Here is a 27,088-nt window from a genome sequence, read left to right on the forward strand (position 1 = left end):
TTACCATGTAAATACGAAACTAAATCTCCAATACAAATCATAGTTGGTGACAGTGGATTCAATGCTTCAATGCTGATAGCTAATTGGTCGTTAAAGACGAACAACTTACAGTTTTTTACAAAAGAAAGGAATAAATCGTGCGTCTTTCTTTCATTGGTAAATCAGGTACAAAAATTGTTCATCTGAAATAAATGGATGTGTACTACCAGCCTTACAGCCGAAAGAAAGTCGCTCGATTTTTTTTTTTCTTTCTTTTGCAAAAAACTAAAAGTCGTTCGTTTTCAACAATGAATTAGCTAACAGTTTCGAATACCCGTCATCAACCCTCCTTTACATGGCAACCCCCAAACGATCCGCGATGACTGCCTCTTTCATATCGTGTGACAAAGCAGAAAAATTGTTCTAAAGGGTTGTTCTTCTGAAATGATTTGAATGTGTGATAAGACTTTTGCAGGTACTTTATACACTGCCGAAATAAGTTATTAACACATTTACTGCCAAAGCTGACATTTAACATTTACGCTTTTAATTTACATCCAGTTGTATTATTTAAAATATACCTGTAACAGATCACTTTTAGAGGTAAATAAACTCATACAAGTATATTCATTATTCAATATAATCAAAATAATATAATAAAGAATTTTTGTTACTAGTTGTGCGAGTAGATGCGTTTCTTTATCGTAAACATTTAATTATCTACATTTTGATAAATAAATTGTCCATTTTAACACACCGATGCGTATGATTTTGCCCTTTCACCAAACACCTAAAACACTGCATTCATTTGCTACCGCAATACTCATATTCGGTGATTTAAGCAAAGCGATCGATAACGAGTATTCTCGTAGCTGGCACCTAACCTCAGTTTGGCAACTACGGCTATTCTCGTATATGGCAGCGAACGTGTAAGTTATGCTAAACCACGAAGTGGGTTTTTTTTTTTTTTTTTTTTTTTTTTTTTTTTTTTTTTTTTTAAACAGGCGAATTTTAATAGCGAAAATATAATATTTTCACGTACAATTTTTACCTCGCATAGCAGTTCGTTATTGTAATTGCGTAACAACAGTTCTTTAAGCAGTTTTATTTCTCAAAGTGAAATTTAAACTATTAATTTAATTGCTGGATCCCAGCAATGGAGGCAGCCAAAATTTCACCAAAAGGCATAAAATTCTAGTGTATCCCTAGTGCAGTCATACTTCTAATTAAAAATATAATTTTACTTAAATGGTCTTTTCCATCACTTTAAAGTTTGAGAGTCTACTGCTATCGAAAATAAATTCCAATTAAAAAAGAGAGGTCGAAAAAGAAATTTTAAATCACGAGACATATTATTCTGGTACTTTTGATTCAGCTTATTACCACTTTAAACACGTGGGAAAAAAAAAAAAAAAAAAAAAAAAAAAAAAAGGAGGGGAGGGAGGGAATGTAAATTTGAAAAGTAACCATTTCTAGAAAAGAGAAAGACAGAAAAGAAAGAAGACGTAATAAGCAACTGGATACCGCCGTTGCTGCCACAATTTTTTATCCTCCGAACAAAATTTAAGGGTATAACATTCTATTTTTCATCGCGAGCACAATAATCTCTTTAACCTTGCGAAGGTTATTACTGGCAAGTCGTTGGGAGCTCCGTACAAAGAATACACAGAGAGGCAAGGTTAGCTAGCTTTCAATGGCCGGAGGCAACAACAGAAAAGCAGACTTGTAAAAACGTGAAGAAAAATATTATCAAGAGGTCCGTTTCCTTTGCTTCTTAGCGCCTTCTTTTTGCCATTCCCCCCCCCCCCCATTTTAACCTTCTCTTTCCCATTTTTTTCCCCACTGTACCGAAAAATCCTCTAGCTGTAATGAGTCAGAAGGCTTTTAAAGCGTAAACGTTAGGAAATGGTGAGGGAAAAAAATAATAAGGAGCGCAGGAAATCTCGCGTTTTATTCATTGCCCTCGGGTGTTGGTGGCTCAAACCTCACGAACGTGTTTGCTTTTCTCATTTTCGTGTAATTAATTTACATTTTTTCCCATTTCACTTTTGCTCTGCCTTCAGAAGTAGAAATGTACGGATTCCTTCTCCACTTCCCCAAGACTTCTTTTCTAGCTTATACGAATCAAAATCGTGTATATATATGTGTGTGTGTACGTATGTTTTGTGGTTTTTCACTGCTCACAATTCTCATTTAGAATTCAAATGGAATTTCAGTTTTTGAGATTTAATTTCACAATTAAAAGTAGTCTAAAAAAATTAAGAGAGAAAGAGACGAGAACGGGGAACTTTACAGAAATACGCAGGTATCTGAATTCCGGACAATATACAATTTAATAGATGTCTTTTGCTTATAAATGTTGGCCTTAAAATATGAGGAAGCGGATGGTTATTACCGTAATTTTGATGGAAAATACATTAATTAGTCCAAAGGGCCAATCTGCCCTGAAGGACTATTATTTTCGTTTTGGCATTTTGCGTTGGTTCACTATAAATGTCCGATTCGCTTTTCAAATTGTTACCACCATATATTATCGCCCGGTATTATATTTAAAGAAATTAAATAATGAAGAATCTGCGTAAATGTATGTTTGTTTTTCTCACTGTAATAAAACAACGGTACCTAGAGCCATCTAATTTTGAATAACGTACCTTTCCACCCTAATACGGGCATCTGGAAGCCCAAATTTGGAATTTGTTTTATTATCTATTTCATATTTTGTAAAACTCTAACGAATTTTTGATTAACAAACTCAACGATTTAAAAGCGAGCAATGGCAAGGTTGTACAGAAAAAACATTTTTATCTCCAGCGCGTGAGACTGCGTATCGGAAATTCTAAAGATATGCTCAGTTTAAAATTATTTTGCGATATTGCTGTTGAACTGAATTTTATGGTTTAAGTGCGAATAACATGATATTTAATAAACAAAGGTAATAAACTTTTTTTTGAATGTTTAAATCATTATTCTAAACTTTAAGTTTTTTTGATCAACTTCTTTAAAATCCTCAGTTTTCTTAAGAACTGTGCTGACGAAATTCCGAGTACGGAAGGAAAGCTTTATTTATCAAAGTTCCTTTAAACACATGAAAATAAAATGTATACATATCGCATTGCCTCGAAAAAGAGATCCTCCTCGCATTTTAAAAATAAACACATAGCTGCATATTTGACGCAAGCATGGCTCTAATTAGACTGAATGACAACCTGCATAATTAAATACAATATTTTACTATGTTGCACAAATTAGGAAAAACTAATGCAACATTGGAACTTGTTTGCTTTAAGGCATATCCAGTATCCAATATAATGAATACAGACATGCATCGAAATTATTCAACTAGACTATCCACGTGAATTTGGTGACTAGGCACCTTTCTCCTCAGTCATCGTTTAAGCGTGGAGGAGAAGGGCACCGAATTTTCTCCTTCCTTATCGCGTGTCTTCAGAATGTAAATATAAAACATATCTGGAACAGGGTGAAAGATAATTCGTCACCCCCAGGATTTGGCGATTGGTTTCCATTCGCCTTCTAAAGTGTGGGAAAATGTAAAGAATTTTCTTATTGCGTGCCTTTATGGTGTAATTCGAAGTTCGCCAGACTAGGTCTGTATTTCGATACATGGAGAGGCAATGGTAATTTGTCTTGTTCCTTGCTCTGAGAGATACCTCAAGGGCTGTTCCCACTGGGGCTTATCTGAGCTAACGGAGTCAGTTCCCTGTGTCGACTATGCCTGCAGTTCAGATTTTTCAACTTGCTGCCCTATGGGAAAAAACTTGTTTAGGAGATGGGTCGGCTACGTTAGTTGTCGCCGTTAGCTCAGATAAATCCCAGTGGGGACGGGGGACGGGCCTTAACAGTACTACAAACGCAGTTATTATATTTAGCTTTAACTTGACTATTATTATATTTAGCTTTAACTCATGAAACTTATATATATAATAATTACAAGAATGTTTTGACTAGCATTTTAAACAGTGTAATTATTCTTTATAGTATGATCTTCCGCAATTTCCTTTATGAAAATTCTAGAATAAATAAATAGCAAAAAACAGGCGTCTTCTTTAGAGATGAATAAAATAGACACTATGCAAGGCTATATTCCTGAATTAGATATATGACACATGTGCACATCAGCATTAAATGCAAATGTTATTGCACTAAACGGCATCACCAAGAGTGAGTGAGTGAGTGCACCGCTATGATGGCTTCCGACCACGGACATGAACCAAACGGAATTATATACCATCACGGCGGGAAAGACTCCAGAGTAACAAGGTTGAATATTATAAACTAATAATAGTTTTTACATATTGTTAACTGCAAGGCACTAAGCGTTATTCTGGTTATCTGCTTTAAGTTCTGAACTTTTGAAACATTATAATATTATCCACGGTTGTTTCTGCTTAGGCAGTGTTCTGAGATTTTCTCTATTTTATCAAGGGCTATTCTGTTTGAGTGTGTTAGTCGTCCACATTGCCCAGGCACAGTCCGCTGGTTTCTTCAAGTGCCAGGTTCTTGTATGTACACAATGGAAGTAATAATGGTCCGTGTCGCCTTCCTCTCCGCATTCGCAGAAAGGAGTATCCCTAAGTCTGAATTTGTTCAGGTATACTGGGAATGGTCCATGACCTGTCAAGAACTGTGTTAGGCTAGCACAGTGGGTCTTTATTTCCATGTTAACTTTTGGCAGTAAGCGAAATGTCCTTCGTCCTACCTCTGCCTCTGTCCATCTACTTTGCCAAAGATCTTGTATTTTTCGTGAGAAAATATTCAGATGTAATTTGTTTTTACTACCTTCTACGAAGCAAAGGAAATATTGCAATCGCGAAAAATTTCGGGTATCATATTTCAACCAAAATATCCATTTTTAATGCTCTCGAATCCATTTGAATAATGTTTTTGAGTGACATCTGCATGTACGGGCAAAATAAAGGTCTCTTTCCCCCCCCCAAAAAACAGACTGCAACATGGATTTGAAACGGATTTAGAACATATTTTTTTTTAGAGGTCTGCACGGACGTACGGAGATATGTATCTCGCATATCTCAAAAACAAGTACCTGTAGAACGCTGAAACATTTTATATACTGCTATAACTGGACTTTTATAACATGTAATTGTGCATCTCCCTTCGATATCTAATCTTAGTCGGAAATTTAACCAGAATTTTGACTTTGCGCCAGCAAAAATTATGCAAAAATCTTAGGTTTTTTTTTTTTTTTTTTTTTCCTTTAATTTTATTTTCTTGAAGTTCTTTCCATTCACAATGATTTATATTGTTTAGTTAATGTCTTTAAGTCTAATCCAGTCCTTCCTAACGTTTTGTATGTACACAATGGACTTACTTAATTTTTCAATCTTCATTGCTATTTCTGTCGACAAATGGCGCTACGTTCGCATTATTTTTCCTGGTATACTTATTTATAGCCGTAGCTTTCCCTCCGTTGCAGATTTCTTTGCTCCTGATGAAGAGGGACCGGCATCTGTTTGCCTTCGAAATCGAGAGAGTCGTCATTAAAATCTACGCCAAATACAAGGTTGCTGCTTTAACTTTATGAGAAATCTTTTTGTTGTTGACAGAGAATTATAAATACCTCATACTAGTGCCTGAGGTGTATAAAAGATCTTCATGTGATAGATGACACAAACTTTTATTTCCGGAATTTTCACAACACGACGTGTGCATCACTTAAAAATATTGAGTTATAATATATATCAGAGTATCAGAGAGAAAGACAAATCTAGGCAAGTATGGCAACAACAACAAAAACGGGGGGGGGCGCTCTTTGTTTTGGAGACCTTAGCACCATCTAATGTGGAAAAGAAACACTTTAGCTGAATTCCTACCATACAATATCAACCATAAAAGGGCATTTGCATTTCTGAATAGAAGGATAATAAAACAGTTACATTTCTAAAGAGGAAAGTGAGCTGCTAACAGGAGTAGATGAGAGCCTATGGATGGATAAAATTTTATCTGACCCGAAGTCTTCTGCAAGAAAAACAAATTCGCAAAACAATTTTTCACAAATACCATATTTGTAAAAAAATGTAATGTAACTTAATTATCACAGTTTTCTTGTAAATACGGTATGAAAGTACACGCTTATTCAAACCGCATCCCTCCCCACGGGGGGAAAAAAATAAATAAAAATAAATAAAATAAAATAAAATCGAAGTGTTATCCCATTTCTCAAATATCATAAAGGAACGAGTTAAATGGCCATTTGAAAGAGGTTTGTAAGTTTTGAATAGCTGTAACCAAGCCGCTCTGTAGAAATATACTTAGCGAGGCCATTCAGCGGGTTTAAGACAGTAGATGTCTGCATAAAGGATCAAGTCGCAAACAGACAGTCTTTCGAAGGGGAAAATGGAAATAATTTCGGAAGCGTTTCACAGATACCTACGATTATTCACAACTCAAGTTAGCCAACAGCTTATGATCCCTCGACTCACCTGAACATTCGCAGGGCAAGAATTAACACTTCATTACCCGGAAACAATTTTTGCGAGTTACAAGTTTGAAGCCCATTTCCTTAATAAAATACATATTGATTCTTTTTTAACCATCCTGTATAATATGTTTCTTTTGAAGGAAACTTCAATATAAAACACACAAACAGCATAACATAAAAATTTACCTAAAATTCTTCCAGTATTAAAATGAGTCAACAGCATAAAAACAGACAAGCAAAGATTCTTACCTGGAAAAAAAAAAAAAAAGATATAAATATAATGAAGTTAAAAATAAATTTACACAAAAATTGTAGATTATTGAAATACAGTAATATTAAGCTATTAATAATTATCTTTCTTTACGTCATGCTTAAGAATAACGTAGTAAGAGACGCCTGTTGATGCGAATCAATGAACAGACGCCAGTTGATGATTTAAAAGATATTAGACTCAGCCGAAAAATATCTTAATATTGGTTGTAGAATTTCTTTTAGTTATGACTTTCTGCACAGCAATCAACAACACTGTTATCAATCGTTGTTGCCAACAACCACTAATATCATTTTAACTCTTTAGGATTCGTTAGATTTTCCGTCACGTAAAATAAAGAAAGAGGCCAGATAACTCTAAACATTAAGAATAACAATATTCATATAAATAAAACTAATGCACTTTTTGCATCTCTAAAACTGTTTACGGTTTTCATTACTAATTTACGATCACTTCATTTCGGATTAAAAAATGTCATCTTATTTTTAAAAATCTTAAGAAACATACTTTTGTACATTTTCCGATGCATTGCTATGTCACGCATATTGCTAACGGATGAAAAGATAAGTATTCAAAATTTGACGTACAACTTCTAATTGAAAGCCAATGTTTTCACACCATCGTAAAAAATTCACAAGAAGCGTTATATACTTGACTTTTTTAATATCTCCCAATGCAATTTTTTAAATAGAATTACGCATAAAACAGGCACTTAATCCTTAATGGCTTATAGGCCATCAGCATTTATTTTTTAGAAGGCTATCATCCTACTAATTTAAGCCTCTCATTTGTTTTGGTCTTAATACTCAAACTATTCTTTTCTAAACTCTTAAATAATATCGTGACTGAAAAGTTAATAGTTTCATCAGGGATGATGGAAAAAAAAAAAAAAAAAAAAAAATTCGAAGAAGCTTAATACCTTCCCGTCCAAAGCTTCCACTTTCGGCTTCCGCTTCATTTATTTCAAAGGCCATTATTACTGACGAATTTTGGTAATTTAAAGCGCACGCAAACGAAGTAATCTAAAAAAAAAAAAAGTATTAAGACGCTAAGAAAAGTACTAAAAGAACTTTTGTTTTCACAGCATACTAACCAGAAAAGCCGTTTTTAAACCAAAAATAACTTTTGGGTTTAATTTTTGTGAAAATATCCACATGTATTTCAGGATCGCAAAACCGCTTACTCAGGGATTCATGAAGGATTATTCTTCCAATACACGTAAGTAAAAGCCAATATACAGAAATTTCTGAAACGTAGAGATAGGGCAATTTGTGTCAAAGGAACGTGGGGATCTTCATCCTATTTCCCAGGTCCCACGTTTGAATGCCCATGAAACAATTACCCACATTCTCAATGGCCACGGACAATCAGAAAAAATATAAAACTCTTTTGATGTAATCTGATAATTCTGGAAAGGTAATGACGTTCCTGAAGAATTCACATGCATAAAAAACTTATGCTAATAAATTACGCATTATACAGAAGATCTAAAACAGCATTCCATGTTAAAACTCTACTGATTACTGACGACGTCTAATAACCGATGTCTTCGTGTCTGCAAACGTAAAGTCACACTTGCAAACATGCGGCGCCACGTTTCGACTACGATTGGACAGCGGTGGTGAGCATTTCCAACACATCTGTTAGTATCAGCAAGATGCGAGTCATATATGTAATTCAAAATTTATCATATGGTCTTTGAAATACTAGTATTTTCTTGCACTTAGCACTCAAAAAATAATCCCATATATTTCACTTTTAAAGGCTCTTTGAAAGCACTGAATTACTATCTACTAACATTGCAGACACATTAGGATTTATTGAAGCTGAAGACATGAAAAATCAGCAATGCCCTTGCCGGGACCTCTCGAATACGCGCCGTTACACCACGAAAGCATGCAGAAATGAGAGAGAAAATATATTGGCTTTGAAAACATATGAATTAAAAGTAACAGACAGTTACTACAACGAAAATTTCTGGAAAATTACCTTTTAGAAAACCTGTACGGCATCTGGTTCATCTATCATACAAACATAGCGATATCTAGTGCGGTTGTATCTTAGTCCAAACCTCAAACAAGGGCAGGGGAAGAAAACAGAAAAAACCCTGAAATATACAGCTATTAGGAAAGCAAGATTACAATCAGTTTTGAAGGCTTATTTCGCAGTCCTTAAATAACTACACGGAATGAATAATTAACCATTGCAAAGAGTAAGTTTCTAAGTTTTGAACAGTTGCCAAGAGGTCACTCTATAGGCGCTTTGAATATGTCATCCCTACTTAACCACAGACATTGTTCTTTACAAGGTCCATATACTCGATGTTTAGTTGTTTGCTGACACTTAAAACGGCAACACATCGGAAAAAGCATTCTCGAATTCGCGCATATTCGGTCATGGTTTCAACCTGTAAAGACAATAAATATCTATATAAAGAAAAAAGACCTGGACGGCAGCAAATTTCGGAGGATAAAGTGGAGAAATTCGAGACGGGGACCCCATTAGAAGTCCAGAAATCAAGTTAGCCCCGACTTTATGATCCCTCAAGCCACATGAACTTTGGTGGAACAAGAATACACTACCAGTAGAATACTTTTTTGCCTGGTTAGAGGACTGAAGATCTTTTTCTTCTTATAAAGTTGAATTCCACGGAATCTGTCAAATCTACCAAATGATCCTATATTTTTTGCTCCAAAGAGCAAGATCGTGATATTTAGAATACTTGCTCCTCAGTTGTATTATGGACGATCTCGTAACAGAATCTAAGAAACCAACTGAAAAAAGCCTCTTCTTGCAATCCTTCAATATTAACTCTCTGTGACTGCAAAAATACCACAAGCGACAACCAATATTATCTTAAAAAGACACTCATCACAAATTAGTCTGAAATGTAAATTTTCAGTCGCAATACTTTGCTCCAGACTTCGAAAACAAATGACTTCAAAATGAATAACGTCTTTATGGGGTCCAGTAGATACTTTCAAAAGGCAAGCCGTTGTTAAAACGCATTTTTTTATGCGGATGAAAAATAGTTCCAGGCTTTTCATACAGAAACAAGTCAAAAGTCAAGTGAATGACAATTGAAATATAAAGCTAATCGAAAAGAACACGGTAAAATTGAGGTTAAGACTTGTTTTCTTCAGCTGTTGTGATTCATGCATAATGAATATCTATCAACTGACCAAACAGTCAAAAATGTACACTGAGTGTTTGCAGAAATTCCCTCAACCAACTTCTATAACAAAGTGATCTGATCTATGGCGAAATAATGCACAGATTTTGCATCATGGCAGTAAAAATAACTGTTCGAAATATTTTTATTGTTTGTAAAATGTTGGTCAATAATTCAACTAATGCGGTCCTTATTATTATGATAAGCAGTACGGGACTTCTTTCTTACTTCTACGGTTGAAGCTGCAGTGTTGTAATCAATGTTTTAAGTTTATTACTGCAATAAAGAATAATTCGGCTCAGTGCTTGCCTTGTTTTAAAGCCGCTTCACGAAAACGGCTTTAAAACATGTTTTGGAAACTGGAAAAAACATTCTAATCACATAGCAATATCACAGAAGATCAAAATACTATATAACGTGAACGTCATTTATCGCAATCTGACAATAATAAACACCTCGAATAACAGTTTTTTCCTCGTTGTGGTAAAAAATGGCAAACATAAAAAACTGCCTTAACTGTGCTTCATATATACGAATATTTAAAAGTTTATAAAATAAGAATTTAATACATATATTTACAATGCACCCGGATACGCCAATCTTATAATGAGAATGAAATTTACTAACAAACAAAAATTAACCGAATTAGCATACATTGAAAACGAATTACACGAAGAAAGGTCTCGAATTTCGTTAATTTATAAAGAATGGTTACTCAAGGCTTCAGTTACCGTTTGCACCATTCCCACACTTCAATTATATCTTATAAATAACAATTTTCCGAATTCTTTTATTGACTTTCTGGCCTTCATTTAATAATCTCATAAACACAGAATAAAGATAAACTTAACTAAATACTTAACTAGCACCAAACAAACTTGTTAATGAACTTAATAACATCGGCAACGCAAAAGGAATCTAATTATAATAATTATGCATTAACTAGATGTTGTTAATAACCTTCTTCATCTGAATAAAGTTAATTAACATAAATAATTACTGGCTTCTAAAGAATTCCAACTGTTCCAACAAAATGAATTTTTGCTCTTGTCTGCAGGCAAATAGGTTCTTTAGTTATACACAGTGAACCACATCATAATTATGAAACTTATAAAAAATGTAAAACTGGATAACTATATTACAGGTTACAGTTAGCGGTTTTTGTCCGACAGACATACATACACAAAAGAAAAACGGAAACTGCTACAGAATAAGATTTTTCAGTATAATAAGTTTGTTACACATAAGCACGACAACGTAAATCATTTAAAAAGTAATTTTAAACAAACTTCTTAATGATATATTGCTACAATAGTTATCTTATACTATTAGGAAAACAAATAAAATACGCTTCTAACAAAAACATGTCGACAGTTTTCAAGCTCTTATTCTTTTGTACAACACAATTTATTTCGGGGGGGGGCGAATCTGAAAGCTTTCAGATTTTACATTACGCCCAAGGGAGCCTTTTTTTAACGTTTGGTGTTAACTTTATTTATTAAATACCATGTTCACTTAAACCATAAAATTCAATTCAACAGCAATATCACAAAATAATTTTTAAATGAGCATATCTTTAGAATTTCCGGAACAGTCTCGCGCGCAGGAGGTAGAAATGCTTTTTGTTTCCGCACATTGTTGTCATTGCTCGCTTTGAAATCGTTGAGTTTCTTAATGAAAAATTCGTTAAAATGTTACAAAATATGAAAATCATAATAAAACAAATTCCAAATTCGGGCTTCCAAATGCCCATATTCCGTTGAGGATTACGTTATTCAAAGTTTGATGGCTCTAGGTGCCGTTGTTTTATCACAATGCGAGAAACATGTATACATTTATGCAGATTCTTCATTACTTAACTTCTTTAAATATAACACAGGGGGATAATATTTGGTGGCAACAATTTGAAAAGTCTTTTAAAGTTTCAACGCGAAATGCCAAAACGAAATGAATAGCCCTTCTAACTTAATGCCCTTTGGGCTAAAAAAAAAAAAAAAATAAATAAAAATAAAATAAAGAGATTGAATACACATAATTTTCTAGCCCTTAATTTAATTTAAAACGGAACTTTTATTTATTAAAGCAATAAAAATTTCAATACTTCGATATTTACGTTTAAGTAAGAAGGAAAAAAAAAAAAAAATTACTGCTTCAAAAAAATTTTTTTAAATCATTATTTATATATTTTAAGTTCAGTTCTGTTGTTATTTAAAAGCAACGATTTAGTTTTATCAGTGGCTGCAACGAGGATTATTTTCATTTATTTAAGCTATACTCCCTAAGTTAGGGCATAATTTCTAAAATTAGAAGCACCGGCCCTATGGAAGACCGTCAGGAAAGAGGAAGAATAAATAAATTAATTAATGAAATGACCAATACAATAATTAATTATTTAAATAATTAATGATTAGATAAATTACATAATTAAAAATTTATAAAACGTAAAGAGAAAAATTATAACTAAAAAAGTTATTAAATAAATGGTAAATAGTTAACAGAGTTTCTGAAAGGACAGGAGATTTGAAGTATCCAGCTTCGATGCAGCTCTTTAAAATCAACACGACTCATTAAAGTCTGGCACTAAAAACAATAGAACAGAATTCCCACACCTAGACAACTTCAAAAGAATGACACATTTATAATCTTTACTCATTACTCAACGACTAAGAAAGTAAAAGAAAGAAACGCACAGGGGATAAAAAAATCGAAAACACAGACAGTGGCTGTTCTTTTTCTTCTCTCTCGAATTATTATTGTTATTCATGCAGAACAGTTTCCTGATTAATGCCACGACGTTTTTAATTTCGATCTCCCGAAGATGATATTAATTTGAGAATGGGGAGTTATCGCCCAGTGAAAAGAAAACAATCGAAGATACGGCAGGAGGGGGAAAAAAAAAAGAACTTCCAACCTTCACCAAATGGATGACTGTTTGGCGACTGTGATAAACGGCGGTTATCCGAAAACAAATTACTTCTCGGTGAAAATCGTAATGACGAATGGAAGGACGGGTATTTTCGAGAGGAAAAAAAAATAAAAGAAGAAAAGAAATGAGAAATAATGACGGGGTGAGTCTTCTTTCGCCCGTGAATTCTTTAATGAAATATTCGCGTAGAATGTTCTCACCTCATTCTCTCCCGATTTCAATTTCGATATTGACTTTGTTCGTTTCGGCAAAAACCGGTACGCTTGCAGCAATTCGTAATTTGAAGATAAGATAGTTTGTGTAATGTGTAAACACACGTGAAGATATTCGAGTTATGGGTTCAGACATCCTTATAATACGTTCTTCGTAATGCAAGTGAGAGTACGGAAACGTGCTCCCGGCGCTAACGGAAACGTGAACTGTGGCGTTGCGGCGAACGAAACCATGGGTGAAAGCTTGTCGATGACACATACACGGCGCGCGTGTTAACCATTATTAGAATGCCACGGCTTTCGCTCACCTGTTTCTTTGCAAAACCTGGAAACCGTCTGAAATTCCATTTGAAATTCAAAAAATCCCCCCCTCTGTGTTTACATTAATGAACAGAGAAGTGTGAAGGTTTGAAATAATATCGTTTCTAGTTCCCAACAAAGAAGCTTCCTTCCTGAGTGTATACTAAGTCACCTTTACCTAAAGATAAGGAACCACAAAAGAATCCTTTAAGGACAAGACTTCTATAACAAAGTTGAACTGATACAGTTCATTTGGAGAACTGCAATTTTGTGTACTTTATGGGGAAATGATGCAGACGACGTCTAGGATGGGAGTTCTGACAGAAATGATGAGTTGTATACTTAATAGCCATTGACTTCAATCAAAAGTAATATTTCCCTCTATTTAAATTGTAATCCAGCAAAAAAAAAAAAAAAAAAAAAAAAAAAAAGGTCTGTCAATCAAATAATCCCCCCCCCTAATTTCCGATACCCTAATCAAGACGCGTCTTATACAATGGGAAACACCGTGTTCCCCTTGTATTCTTCTCATCTGGTTTATATAGGAATTACATTTTTATTAACACTTGGAACGAAAACTTCTTCGATGTGTTACTGTTGGCAGTTCTGATAGAATCACGAATGGACATTTTTGCTACTCGACGATTAATAGTTTCTTCTGTCTTCAATGCTTATAAAACAGCGTCTCTCAGTACTGCGTAATCATTCAGAGAGTAATTTTACCCGGACGTTTTAACAACACTTTGTAAGAAATGGTGTTCTGGTAAATTTTTATTCAGTTAACTCATCGTGTTTGCCACTATGGTCAAAGTTTGCCATCGATTTTTAAACATCTTCCTGATAAACCACTGAGTTTGAATAAAACGCTCTGCTTGTATTTTTTTTTTTTTTCCAAAACTCTATTTATATATATTTTTAAAATTTAGCATTGAAATGACTTTGTGTTTCTTCATTTAATGAACCAGCAAAATTTTCAAAATTTTACTGCTCGCACCATTGGATAGAGCGGATTTTTTTTTTTTTTTTTTTTTTTTTCCCAAATGAAATCTATCCAAGAATAATGAAATCCATTAATCGAAGTGAACTGTCGAAAGTATATATATATCGTAAAGATACTGCATTATCTTTACGATTTTATTATGAGCCTCCCACGCTTTTAGGATGCATGACACAAAATTGTAAATGCAATTTGTAAAGAGACTTAGTCAATCACTTGTTCCCATCAACCCACATGATAAATTATTTTTCTGCTTTTAGTTCATTAATGTTTTATGGGTTTTAAATAAAAGCTTATTTTTTAAAAACTTGAAAAAAAAAAGGTGTTTTTAATTTACTATGATTGTCCATAATACGAAGAACAATGCGAAATAACCTTCTTATAACATATGAAGGATAGCTAAAAAATCCTTAAACTCACCCCATTATTGTCTCCACACAAAATAAAATCTAAGGTTGAAATGGAATTTTTCTAGCGATGTAAAGATAACAAGCTGTTAAAATTAATGCTGCCAGCCCTCTGGCATTCATATAACATTCTTCACAAGGCATTTTGACTTTTGTCCATGAAAAATGCTGAGGGGGAGTTCTAAGTTATTTAGTTTAATCACGCTAAACAATACTAAAGGCAGACTTCTAACAATTTTCATTTGGAAGTGATGCAACATAAATAATGCAGGTAATTTTTGTAAAAGTATTTAGTGTTTGGATTATTAGCAGCTCTTAATACAATTTTTTTTTCAATTTTATTCAAATATCAATTTATACTTTCATTCATTTACCTCATTTTACGTAATAATCTTATAGTATACTTTTAAAAATCATATCTGTGGGCGTGTTATGTTATAGATCTTATAACTCTAAATCGATTGACACTCAGATAGAAAAAGTGGGAAAAAATCCTCCTAACGGATCTTACTGAAAAATATTATAACCAAATCCGCGACATTTGCCACTTTCACGCAATACTGCCAGAAATTTACAAGTTTGCAGAAAACGTATATTTTGCAGCCCTAGGAGCGATTTTCTCGAAAATTCCAGAAATGCTTATCTCCTTTTTCAGTAGCCCTATAAATAACGACTGCGTTGAAATCCCAAATGTTTTGGTATACAGTCTCTCTTTCTCAGTGATTATGGCGTTAGACTTCGCTCATTGAATGACTGCCTTACTTTCTTTCGCTATTTACAGCTATTCCTTTCACTGTATCAGCTGTTAAGTATTTCAATAAAGTTTCAATTTCACCCGCCGTTAAAACCAATTCTGCTTCCTTTTCCTAGGAACTTCTATTTTGGTTCAGTGGCTTCAATTCCTAGTACACTTTTTTTAATGAGGATATTTGATAGTTAAGTTTTCACTCACGCTCTCCTGATATTAGCGCTTTTCAAATTACGATTTTTTGACAGGATATTTTCTAGTCATGATTCATGAAAAAAATGCGAATGTTTCGCAGAGCACTATGCGTCACATGATGGATTGGATGGAATGGATTATTCAATTATGGCAAAGCACACGAGGGCTATCTGCCTAAAGGAAGGGATGCCTTCGTGGAGGACTTTTTAAGGGAAACTGGCTCGTATACATGTTACACATGGCGTCACATGATGAAAAGTACGCCTGAGACATGGCAGCAATGACTTGATTGTCGCAAGGGAATATCTCCAAGATGTTGTATACATGAAGCGACTTTATATACATGAAGCGATGTTGTATACATGAAGCTTTTGGATCCTTTGTTTCAATCCTGCACTGCGGTTGGGCAAGAGCTTTCCGCACTGCAGAGAAATAACGATGCAAAATGATAAGGATCCTTGAAGAGGGGATATACTTTCATACCTTCATATTTTATCCAAAACATTTTGCCTAACCGTGTTTAGCTGTATATATTGCTACAATTGTATATATATACAATGAACGTGTCGTCCTATTTTGAAACAGGTAACGTTAAATTCTACACTCGGTATATATAAATGACAGTTAAATGTCAAATACCTCCACCAAAATAAAGGTCAGCGAGAGAAATATCTTTAGAAAAAGCAAGGTTCTTCTTTTGGAAAGGCAATGAAACCTTTCGACCTGGAATCAAAATCCACAAACTGGATTAACCGGTAGGTATACGTATATCATTTTCCTTCGCGTTATTTATTAGATTTACTTTACTATTCAATAAATCACAATTTTGACACCAACTTCAGTTCTACCATAAATTCTCGCAAAAATTCACTAAGTGACTAAGGATGGAATTCACATCCATTAAGCAAAAACGACAGAAAGAATATCCCGCAGTCATAACAAGAACGTTTTGCACTTGAAAATCTATAAATCAACTTATATAATGACAAAAAGGCAATTTCAAGACTTTAATACAATCTATTTCCATCTACTCCACTGCTTGCAATACGAAATTCAGCATATTAGAATATCAGTTTATGAATTTTAATTACAACAGAGAATAATGAGCTAGTTAGTTATCGGATAGTTAAACTCCTTGGCATTTGTTAACAGTCTAAGAACTTATAAATGATAGAAAACTCAATTACCAAACAATTTTCCCAATTTACTTTTCACACGCGTTAATAATAATACCGCCTCTACTGTCGTCTGATTTGAGCTCAGATATTTCACTAACAATACAGAAAGTTCGCAAAGGTGTTTATTAGGCCTAATTCAAAGATCATAACAAAAGCGATGAACTCGCAAATTAACTTTTTTTTCCCTCTCTCGAACGCATCACGTAATGAGCAGTGTTTATTAGATTCCAAGAAACGAAAGAGAAATTTTAGAGATTAATTTCCTGCGAAAAGTGGCGAGCGGCTCGTCTTTATCCTCGGTTCCCCAGAGGGCAGAAAGACCTCATTCCATTTCCAATCACAAATGACGTCAGCGTTTGCCGTTGGATGCCACATTAGAAGATAATGAATACAACCAGAATGGGCAATCACGATTGAGAGAATGAATTATTAATAAGCAACAACGCTCAAATACACGTATATGGAAATGGTTCTTAACGAGTTGGGGAAGAGTGAACAGGCCATATATTGCTCAGGCTATATAATGCGTAAGTTGACGCTGTATTGCGAAACGAACTTCATTTTCGGCATATTTTGGTATCTGTCTGAAATATAAATGCACCCATTTATTCCAAACAAATTTAAATAATTCAATAAACGAAATATTACAGTAAAAACTCAGATATGGACACCACATAACTTCCTTGTATATGGCCTATTAAATTATACACAAATTTTTGCAGCATTTCATTTAAACTTATTTCCTTAGACTTTATTAGAGATATATTTCTCATCCAAATAATTCAGTTTTCATTTCGCGGCAAAACAAAAATACATAAAACAAATATAGTTAAAGTTTAAAAAAAAAAACAATGTTGCAATTAAAATTAGAGTTTCTACGTAAAAAACAAGCAATTCGGCTAGCAGTCAAAAAGGCAGATTTTTCGATGCACAAAACTGAAAGTTCACTTTTGGTCGCACTCGGCAAAGGGCATTAAAGGTGCAGAAACTGAATTCACTATTCTACTGAGGTTCGAATGTAAACAAATGGCGGTTCGTTAGGCTTAACTAGCCACTTAAACAACCCTTAAACTATTCATGATTATACAACTATTGCATACAGATTAACTAAAGGCATGGAAACCTTAACCGGAATGTAAAAAATCACATACTTCAATCACTTTTAAAGCAAAAAATGCGCAATTTACTAACATATAAGAGCACAAAAACAAAGTTCATCGGATAACAGAGTGGAAATATATATGTATGTATGTATTTATATACGATTGGTGCGGCTGATTGTAACTGAAAAGGGAGATGCACAAGTACATGTTATTGCAGTCCCATATACAAAATTTCAACGTTATACGGCTATTTGCTCTTGAATTATGCTAGATACGTACGTACGTACCTCAAGAAAAAATCTCTTCTGAATCCATTTTACAATCCTTTATTTAAATTTAAAAAATCTGTTGTGTACACCACATGACTTCCTTGTACGGAATATTAAATTATATGAATTTTTTCTTGCATTTTATTTAAACTAAATGGGATTGAATTAAATCTACTTCGCCGATAGCGCATAAACCACGATAGAATAAATGCACTTTTTAAAATTCACTATATTTGTTTACCATAGCGACACTCTGGCGCTAGGTTCGCTTAACAGAGTTACATTTCGTTCATATTATAACTCAGAATGCATATAAATTTATATCATTTGAAGAATTATCTAATCGTTGCCACATGCTCTATTCAAATCCTATAATAAATCTGAAACGATGTATAAAATAAATTAAGCAAGCAAAATTAAAAAGAAACAGTTTTTCACAGACGATTCAGTATTTCTCATTCAATTAATTCAGTTCTCACTGCGCGACAAGACGGAAATACATAAAAATCAAAATATTTATATTAAAAATTACGAAGTAAATCTTAAACACTTATTTCCTCGAATAAATTCCAGAATGGATTCAGCGTATTTTAATTCGCAATAATAAATGAAGGCGTTATCTTTGCTGTTGCGAAGCTTAGTTTCTCTAGACTGGCAACAAATCCACTATTCTGATAAGTAACGGCCGCCATGTTTAGACTTAGCCGCACTCAAACAACCTTTAAATTGTCGATAATTCTACAAATATCGCATGCAGATTTACTAAAGGCATAAAAACCTTCACCGGAAGATAAGAACAACATAATTCAATCATTTTTGAAGCAAAAAATGCACAACTTACAAACATATAAGAGTAAAGTAACTGAGATCACTGAGCCGGGTACAGAGTGGATATATACATATATATATTTATATACGTTTGCTGCGGCCAATTGCAACCAAAATACGAGGTTCTACATGTTCTAGCAGTCCTATATACAAAATTTCAACATTCTGAGGCTATTCGTTTTTGAGTTATGTGAGATACGTACGTACGTATGTACAGACGCCACGAAAATTAAATTATATGAATTTTAAAGCAGTTTTATAATTCGTTTGGGGGAAAAGGTGTCCTTCATTCTGTCCTTACGTACGTCGTTAAATTGCATTCAATAGCGGTCAAAATGGATATTTTTGTTGAAAAATGAATGCTGAAACTTTTCGCGATTACAATACTTCCCTTTTACTTTTTAGGAAGTATGAACAGTCCTTTATTCTGTACGTACGTACAGAGATGTCACGCAAAAACACCAGTGGTTTGGAAAACGATTGAAATGGATAATTTCATAGAAATATGATAAGCCGAAGTTTACGGCGATTACAATAAATACATTCTTTATTTCGCACAAGGAAGTAAAAATTGATTAATAAAAACGTTTCTTAGTCCGGTAGTCAAAACACTGAATTAACTGAAGAACTAAGAGTGATTTACAAATGTACAGCAAAAGTCCGGTTATCTGGTACCCAGGAATTCTAGCACGCATATCCTCGATTTGCGTCCATTCGAAGGCACTGCAAGCATGCCACGTAGCCTGAACAGTATTCGGCTAGTCAGTTCTGTTTACAGTATAACAAGTATTACAACAGTTTCGAAAAGCATAGGCTTCTTAAGGACTTTCCTTATTAAGTCTCCTTGGGCTTTCCACTAAAAAACTACACTTTTTGGAAAACGACATGATCCTATCTTCAGGAGCAAAAAATTCTGCTAGAAAAAGAGGAACCTGTGTCTGAACCCTTGAAATCCATATAGTTTTTTATTTAAAATCTACACCAAAGTAAAATTTCTCTTTTGCCTAATTTTAAATCTTTTTAAAGTAATTTATGCATTTTCTTTGTAAGTAATCTTAAGTAATTTACATTGACGTTGTCTCTTCCTATTTAAAGTAAGATGATTTCTATTACCTCTGAATGCAAACAATTTTTCTACAATATATTATATTATTCGCAAATATAGCACCCTTGATTCCTCCTATGGATAACCTTATTCAGGTTATTCGGATATGGAAAAGCACGTAACGGCTATTTGCCTACGGGATTCCTTCCTGGAAAACTTTCAAACCTGTGTAAAAACGTGTGTAAATTTAAAACATGTGTAACGGGATCAAATTCCCGTTACACACGGGAAAAAAAAGAGAAAAAAAAAAAAAAAAAAGAGAGAGAGAGAATGAACTATGCAACCAATCAGTTCCTATAGGATCGAACCCAGGTTGAACTCCTAATATTCAGCGGTGTTAGTAAGGCCATGAAGGGGTAAAGGGTTATTCAGAACTGTAAGTGCGAGTACAAGCGTTCTTTCAGAAAAAACTTATTAATGCATGATTTCAGTATCAAAGCAAGCAGTATCACAGCAAGCTGAGTTCATACAAATTCATTGTTTGCAACTGCTAATTACTCACTAGAACATTGGATAATCTCTATAACATATGAGAAATAATGAATTTTGAGTTTATGAAGTTCTGTTTGTAAATTCTTTATGCAATAACAATGCAGAAAAAACACTAAGTTACACAATTTATTTTCAGGTATATTTTCAACAGCTAATAACTCATTTGTAAAATTTCTAACCTATAATTTTGTTTCAACTTTTTATCTTTGTTAATCTATTAAATAATGTTTACGAAATCGACTCAGTAGCATTACGAAACCCAATAAATTCGGAATTTTTTTATTTGATAACCCAGAATTGCTGAAGCACAGAGTGCGCAGGATTATCCAACATTTCCTATATCCAGTTTCGCCTCTTCTTTTGTGCGCAGCACACATGCGACATTTTCGAGATAATAATTTGTGTATTCCTTTAAGAATGTTTTTTTTTTTTTTTTTTTTTTTTTTTTTTTTAAATATAAACTGTGCTAACGCACATTATCGTATAATCGTCTTTTATGGGTCGCAATAACGGACTCAGTTAAGATTGAAGTTCCAGGTACACAATCTTCTAGATCTCCATTTGCCCAATTTTTTGCCAATTGAAACGAGAATTTTTTTTTACACCTAAATTTTCTAGCAGAATCCAGTTTCTTACGCGTCACAAATTAATTGGTCAATGCAATTCATTCGTGGTGTGTTAAAACTTGACAAATTCACCGGCTAAGACAGAAGCGTAACCTGTTGTGTTTCGATGCAACATCGGACGCTGAGTGGACGCGTACTATGCTATGTAGTCCTAGCTGCCCATGAAAGTATGGGTCAAAAAAAAGCTTGAATGCATCTGTAATGTAATGCTGACAGGTCAGAATGCCAGATATGTAGGCCGGATCCCCAAGATCAAATTCGGACTCGAGCAACTGTACGTTTCGTCTTTTTACTCGACGCATACGCTACACAAACAAGAAAGATACCCGATTTCCCGTATGGAAAACCTGCTCAGTAATTTTCTCTTTTACGCTGATTTTAAGAGGAGTTAGAGGAACACGTTATTTGCCATCAACTGCATTCTTCAGGATGTTACAATTTCAATAGCCAGCAGTGACTACCAATAGCTGCGCCCGCTACGAAAATTTAACCACACTACTGTTGCGTTAGATTGCCTAAAACAGGGTTTCTCAATGGAGTCAGTATTGACCGGTCGAGGGGTCAGTTTGAGGTCGATAGCCGAATGTACACTGGGAATTGATAGGCATAATCAAGATTCCGTTGATTACAAAAATATTATTAATATAATTCATATTTAATTGTTTGCAATCATAAAGCTACATCGTACAATGTCAAGTCTTATTCAAAACACACATGCAGGTTTAGTTTATAGAATATAAAAGTCATCCGAAAGAAACATCCCAAAATAAAAGGTGTTAACGAATCAATATTCCGTTTCATTTTGATCGACTTTTCCGTTTTTATACATAGCGGAAGCAGGCTTTTGTCGTGTCAATAATTAACTGTGAAAAACAAAAAGACAGATTGAATATTTTGTAACCAAGTGATTTAAGAATAAAGTTAAGCAATTTTATGCCAAATATTAAAAAAATTCCATCAATACATCAAAAGAAGCCATTGATTAAAATCGAAATTTTGATTGATAAGAATCTGCGATTTTGTTTCTAAGATTGGTTTACATTTGTAGAATTCATAATAATACAATAAATAAATCTAATAAACTATTTTTCAAAACTTTTGTTTATGATCTTAGTCTAATTATTAACTTTTAAGTTATTTTATGCGCAATTATTTGTATTATGAATAAGTCGTTCACTGTACATTATAATGAAAAGGTTTCTCTGCAAGAACAGGATTAAGAATCCCTGATCTAAAACAAACCTTAAAACTCAAAATCAAAATAAAATAGTTCTCAGAATAGAAAACTCAACGCATTAATTACGCTTCTATTTAAAATATTCAACTAGTTTGAAATTAACTACATTCATTAGGTGGTATTCATTCGGTAACTGATAGTTCTAAACTCAATGCAAGTCAACTGTGTCTCTTATACAACGGCGCAAAATCAATGAATTTCAGTTGTAGCTTTTCGTATCAGGAGAAATGTTTACGCTCGTTCCTTTCAAAGTGGGAAAAATATTTATAAAGAACATTTCTCTCGGTTCCAATTTAAGCTTTTGGAAAGGAGAAACGGCGAACAAAACAACTTCTGTGCAAAGCATGGGTGCTAAGCCGTGAAAGGAAGCAAATGAAAGAATTCGAAATTGTGATTTTCTTCGGAAACGACCGTTTAAGAACTTCGGACACGCTTTGGCAACTATCCTAACGTCATCGGTGCGTGACAAGAATGCAGTGCTTTTTAGGGGTAGCGATACTCGAAACGGAAGATAAAATTTGCTTCCGAAAAGTTATAAAAGAAAATTTAAACCGACTATATATGGTTAATCTACCACATTCGCTTTAATCTGATGACTTGGCACATTCTCCTGTTTCGAACACTGCGAACTTTTTATTTGCTGCGGGACTTTAAGATACTTTGTTCATTAATATATTTTATGGAAGAATTCAGATAATCTGTGCAACTTAAGACATGGATTACGGAATTTTGCAGTTGCCATGTCGTCTTCAATTTTGCTCCTATTTTTCACTTCTACTTTTTATACGTAACGTATTTCTCAGGTGCTTTTCTCGTTTTTTAAACTAATTTTATCGTCCTAAAATCGAAAGGAGAAAATTATGCAAGTAAGCTAACTTCCGAAGAACGCGGTCAAAGTACCAACATAACGAACGGAAAGCAGTTATGGATAAACTAGTGGTAACTATCACAATATTATTTCTTTAAAAGAAACTTACATTCAAATAAGAATATACAGTAATGATAACATCACATTATCTGACGGGTACTAACCTGACGGTAACGGAATCAGATACGCGCAGCGTGCCGGCTCAGTTACTCCGTGGGAATTTCACATGAACGAGTCTTAATAGCAGTTCCTAAGAACGACATCGGAGGAATGAAGAAGAGCGGCTAACAACAGACCCGGATTTCGAAAGATCGAACACCTTAGTAGTAGATAAAACTACAAGAAGCTGGAACGTAAATAACAGAAGTAAGCTCAAACAACAAGCTTGAAAAGTTTAAGGGTGAGAACACTTGCCCTGTCTAGGTAGCTTAAAATTCTGCACAAAATACGCCTGCATATATCTGCACCTTTATACAAGTTGGAGAGTGTTCGTCAAGACAGAAGCCAGCATAAAGGTGCTATGACATAAAAAAAGGTAATGGCACCTCTACAAAAGCTGATTTCTCAAAGTTATAAATTGAATTTCTTAACGATGCTGGTTATTTTATCAGGGAATTTCGGCGAAATTCCTAATAAAGATGCTCTGATATAACGGTACCGGCACTTCCGATAAAAGATGCTTTTTTAAAATCATAACTAACTAAGAAGCTGTAAGGTATTTTTCCCGCCTTCTTAGCATACCTTCGTAGAGTAGTGGTCTGCACGCTGGGCGCGTATTCCAGAGGTCCGTGGTTCGATTCCCGGCAAGGGCGTTGCTCATTTTTCATCTCTCCTACTTCCAATTAACCTAGGGCTCGAATTTCAGAGCTCCATTCAGAGGTCACATAAAAAGTGACCAAAAATTGAATATCATTAAAATACAGCACAAATAAACAAAAAGTTACAAAACAAATGACGGCAAAATATAAAAACAAACACAGAAATTTAAAATGCATAAAAAAGTTACAAACTAATGCCCTCCAAAAAAATTACAAATATTTACGGCAATCCACAAACCAATTTCTTTCTTTTAAAAAAACTTCAAAAAGTGAAGGAAATGCTCTTATTTTCGGAAACAGGATGTAAAATCTCTGTGCGGAAAATCGTCCAGCATGAAAGTAAATTTAAAAGAAGAACTAAAGAGACGCCTTCTAATAAAAGAAAATTAAGAAGTTAGACGGTAAACTTACCATATGGATACAGTTGCGCACAACATCCGTTAACCTAAATTTATGAAGCGTCAGCAGTCTTCCTTTTAGCGTCAATAAAAGTCGAAACACAATTCCACCAAGACCTAGTTTCTTTGATGTTGCCTATGCTTGTACTCTATCTTTCCAGAAATCTCAATTTTTTCCCCTATGATCAATGTTATTCAATATTCGTCCTTTTATCGGTCTACACGGTCAATAAAATTCGAAGTCTATTCTTTGAGTGGCACACATTTGGTGCCGCGATTCTATAGGATTACTACATGTCAAGAGATCGCAAACTGCTTCAGTATGAATACTGGCATACAAGTTACAAAACTGCTCGTAAATCTTTTGAAAATAACACTACTGTGTCCAAGAGTCTGAAGTATTGAAGTTTCCCCTCTCCTCCTCTTTTAGTTCAGAATCTCGAAGAAGGTATTTTGGAAATTTACAAGCAGATTTATGGAACAAGAACAAAAAAAAAAAAAAAAAAAAAAAAAAAAAAAAAAAGTGATTCCATTTGCAGTGAATTTATGTTCTACTTCTTTTTTCGACTTTGTATCAAATGTTTGAAGATTTATATAAGCTTCTTCCTGCTCAGTTTCGGAAGGCTGATATTCTTTTTACTCCCACCCCATATGTGGCATTTATGTTTAGGTTTTGCTAAAGAAATGTTATTTAATTTAACTCTTTCCTTTCTGCTTCTTTTGGCCATAAGGTTCGCTCATTCCAGAATTTATATAGATTTGAGAGGGAAGCAGAGACAATAAAGTGAAGAATTTTACGAAAAGGAGTGTAAGAAATCGGCCTGCTTATCGAAGAAAGAGAGTTAGCGGCTCCTAAGTTGTTCTCGCTTTGAACACTTTAGACTGAAGTTAACTCTTGCTTTGTAAGTGAATTATTTTGTTGGAGTCTAAACAATTTTAAAGTCTCTGCCTAGGTTTGATTTAAACTGTTGAATTTATATTCTTTGTAAAAGGAAAATTTGTCTGAAACCAGCTCCAGACTAGCTTTAATTTTAGGTTGTACATTTAAATTTAATAGTTGATAAGTGGTCAGGCATAATACACTTAAAGTGTTTTAATTGTACGTCTTCTTTGTTTGACGGTCAGCTGTTCTGATGGTGCAAATTCACTACCTCATCGATACAGTGGTTGTGGTTTGTGTGCCGTTTTTATTTTGTTTTGTGCTGTTTTTATTTATTATGATGATAAAACACAACAGTACACTAGATAAACATTTGGAGAGAAGACAACACGGAACAATGGTTAGTGATACACAAACTTTGACATATTAAAGAATGGCGCTACAAGATTTGCGCTCCATCACTCTTAGTTACATTTTGTGAAACAGCAAGATACGCGTACATACTTGATTAGTTATAACGATTAACTAACGAATTTCCTTGGTTTACACGCAGACTTAGTATAAAGTTTTTAAATTTAATTAAAGAATTCTTGTTTTTATAAAATTATTATGTTTTTATATATTATTTTCAATACAAAACTTCTGATCTATTGAAAGCTTTATGATGTAAATTTACTTTCATTATAGTACTTATTTTTTTGCAAACGCACTTAAAAAGTTTTATACATTATTTCATTATTACTTGTATTTCCTATATCTAATTCCCCCCTTCTTTTTGTTGCTGTTTTATTATTTAACAACAACAATTTAGACAATGTGTTTTTTCATTTTCAGTCTGTAGGATTGGACTTTAATGTGCATTGCTTTCATATATAAGACAACAGTTCCAAAGTAATCCCCTCCTTACCAGCTTTTCAGTGTACATTCTACGTACTTCACCAGCAGCACTTTACTTCCAATTTTTTTATTTTCATATACTTCACTTCTAAACCTCACGGAAGGGCATTTCATGCAGGCATTTAAAGTATCCAAGGACATGATCATTGATTAATATGTTACAGAGTAAGTATATCCGAACACATTCAGGACATAGTAGTAAGGTACAAAATAATTTAAAAAGTGCCAATGAATCCCCCTACGCGTCATATATACAGCACGAGTTCGTGGATAATAACGTTCCAGCTTGGGATGGCTCCAAAAATGAACTTCATTGTATACCTGGCCCCCCGTCCCGTTCAGGATTTCCAAAAGACTATTTTAAAACGGACTTGTTTTTCGGTACTAGGAGCCATAACCATTCGTTATCATCTCTCGCTCGCGTGGTTTGAGTTTTACAACCGCAATAATTTTGGGGTACTCTCTCCTCTCTCTCTTTCTCATGGAGTTCCTACCTCCATGCTCTTTCTGGTACAGTGAGAGAAGACGCCACCTAACGACCCGCGGCCGAACTCATTTGCGACTAATTAGACGAAACTGCGTTATATGAGCGTGATAACGATCACAACGTATTAGCAACGAGAGCGCGGGACAATGGATTGCCGAATTCCAGTCTGCCACGATAACGACTATTAGGGTTGATTAGGGTTTCGAAAAATGATGACGCTGGATGGAAATTCGAACGC

General features: G+C 34.2%; 1 protein-coding gene across 8 annotated transcripts in view; it reads right to left on the minus strand.

Annotated features, from left to right (window-relative positions):
- The window catches only part of LOC118196962 (semaphorin-2A-like), a 745,632-nt gene that overhangs the window by 312,499 nt on the left and 406,045 nt on the right, over nt 1-27,088 (minus strand). For 3 of the 8 annotated variants that reach the window (XM_085810484.1, XM_085810482.1, XM_085810483.1), the window contains one exon: nt 6,623-6,685. The exons of 4 other annotated variants lie outside the window; for them this stretch is intronic. In XM_085810484.1, coding sequence (XP_085666610.1) covers nt 6,623-6,685 — 63 coding nt within the window. Of the gene's footprint in view, nt 1-6,622; nt 6,686-7,626; nt 7,730-27,088 lie in introns of all 8 variants that reach the window. One more of the 8 variants, XM_085810487.1, reaches the window with a different exon arrangement.

This window comes from Stegodyphus dumicola, chromosome 2 (genome assembly GCF_044657685.1).
Source record: "Stegodyphus dumicola isolate Sdum_Otavi_A_Nest chromosome 2, ASM4465768v1".
In the NCBI taxonomy this organism is placed as follows: Eukaryota; Metazoa; Arthropoda; class Arachnida; order Araneae; family Eresidae; genus Stegodyphus; species Stegodyphus dumicola.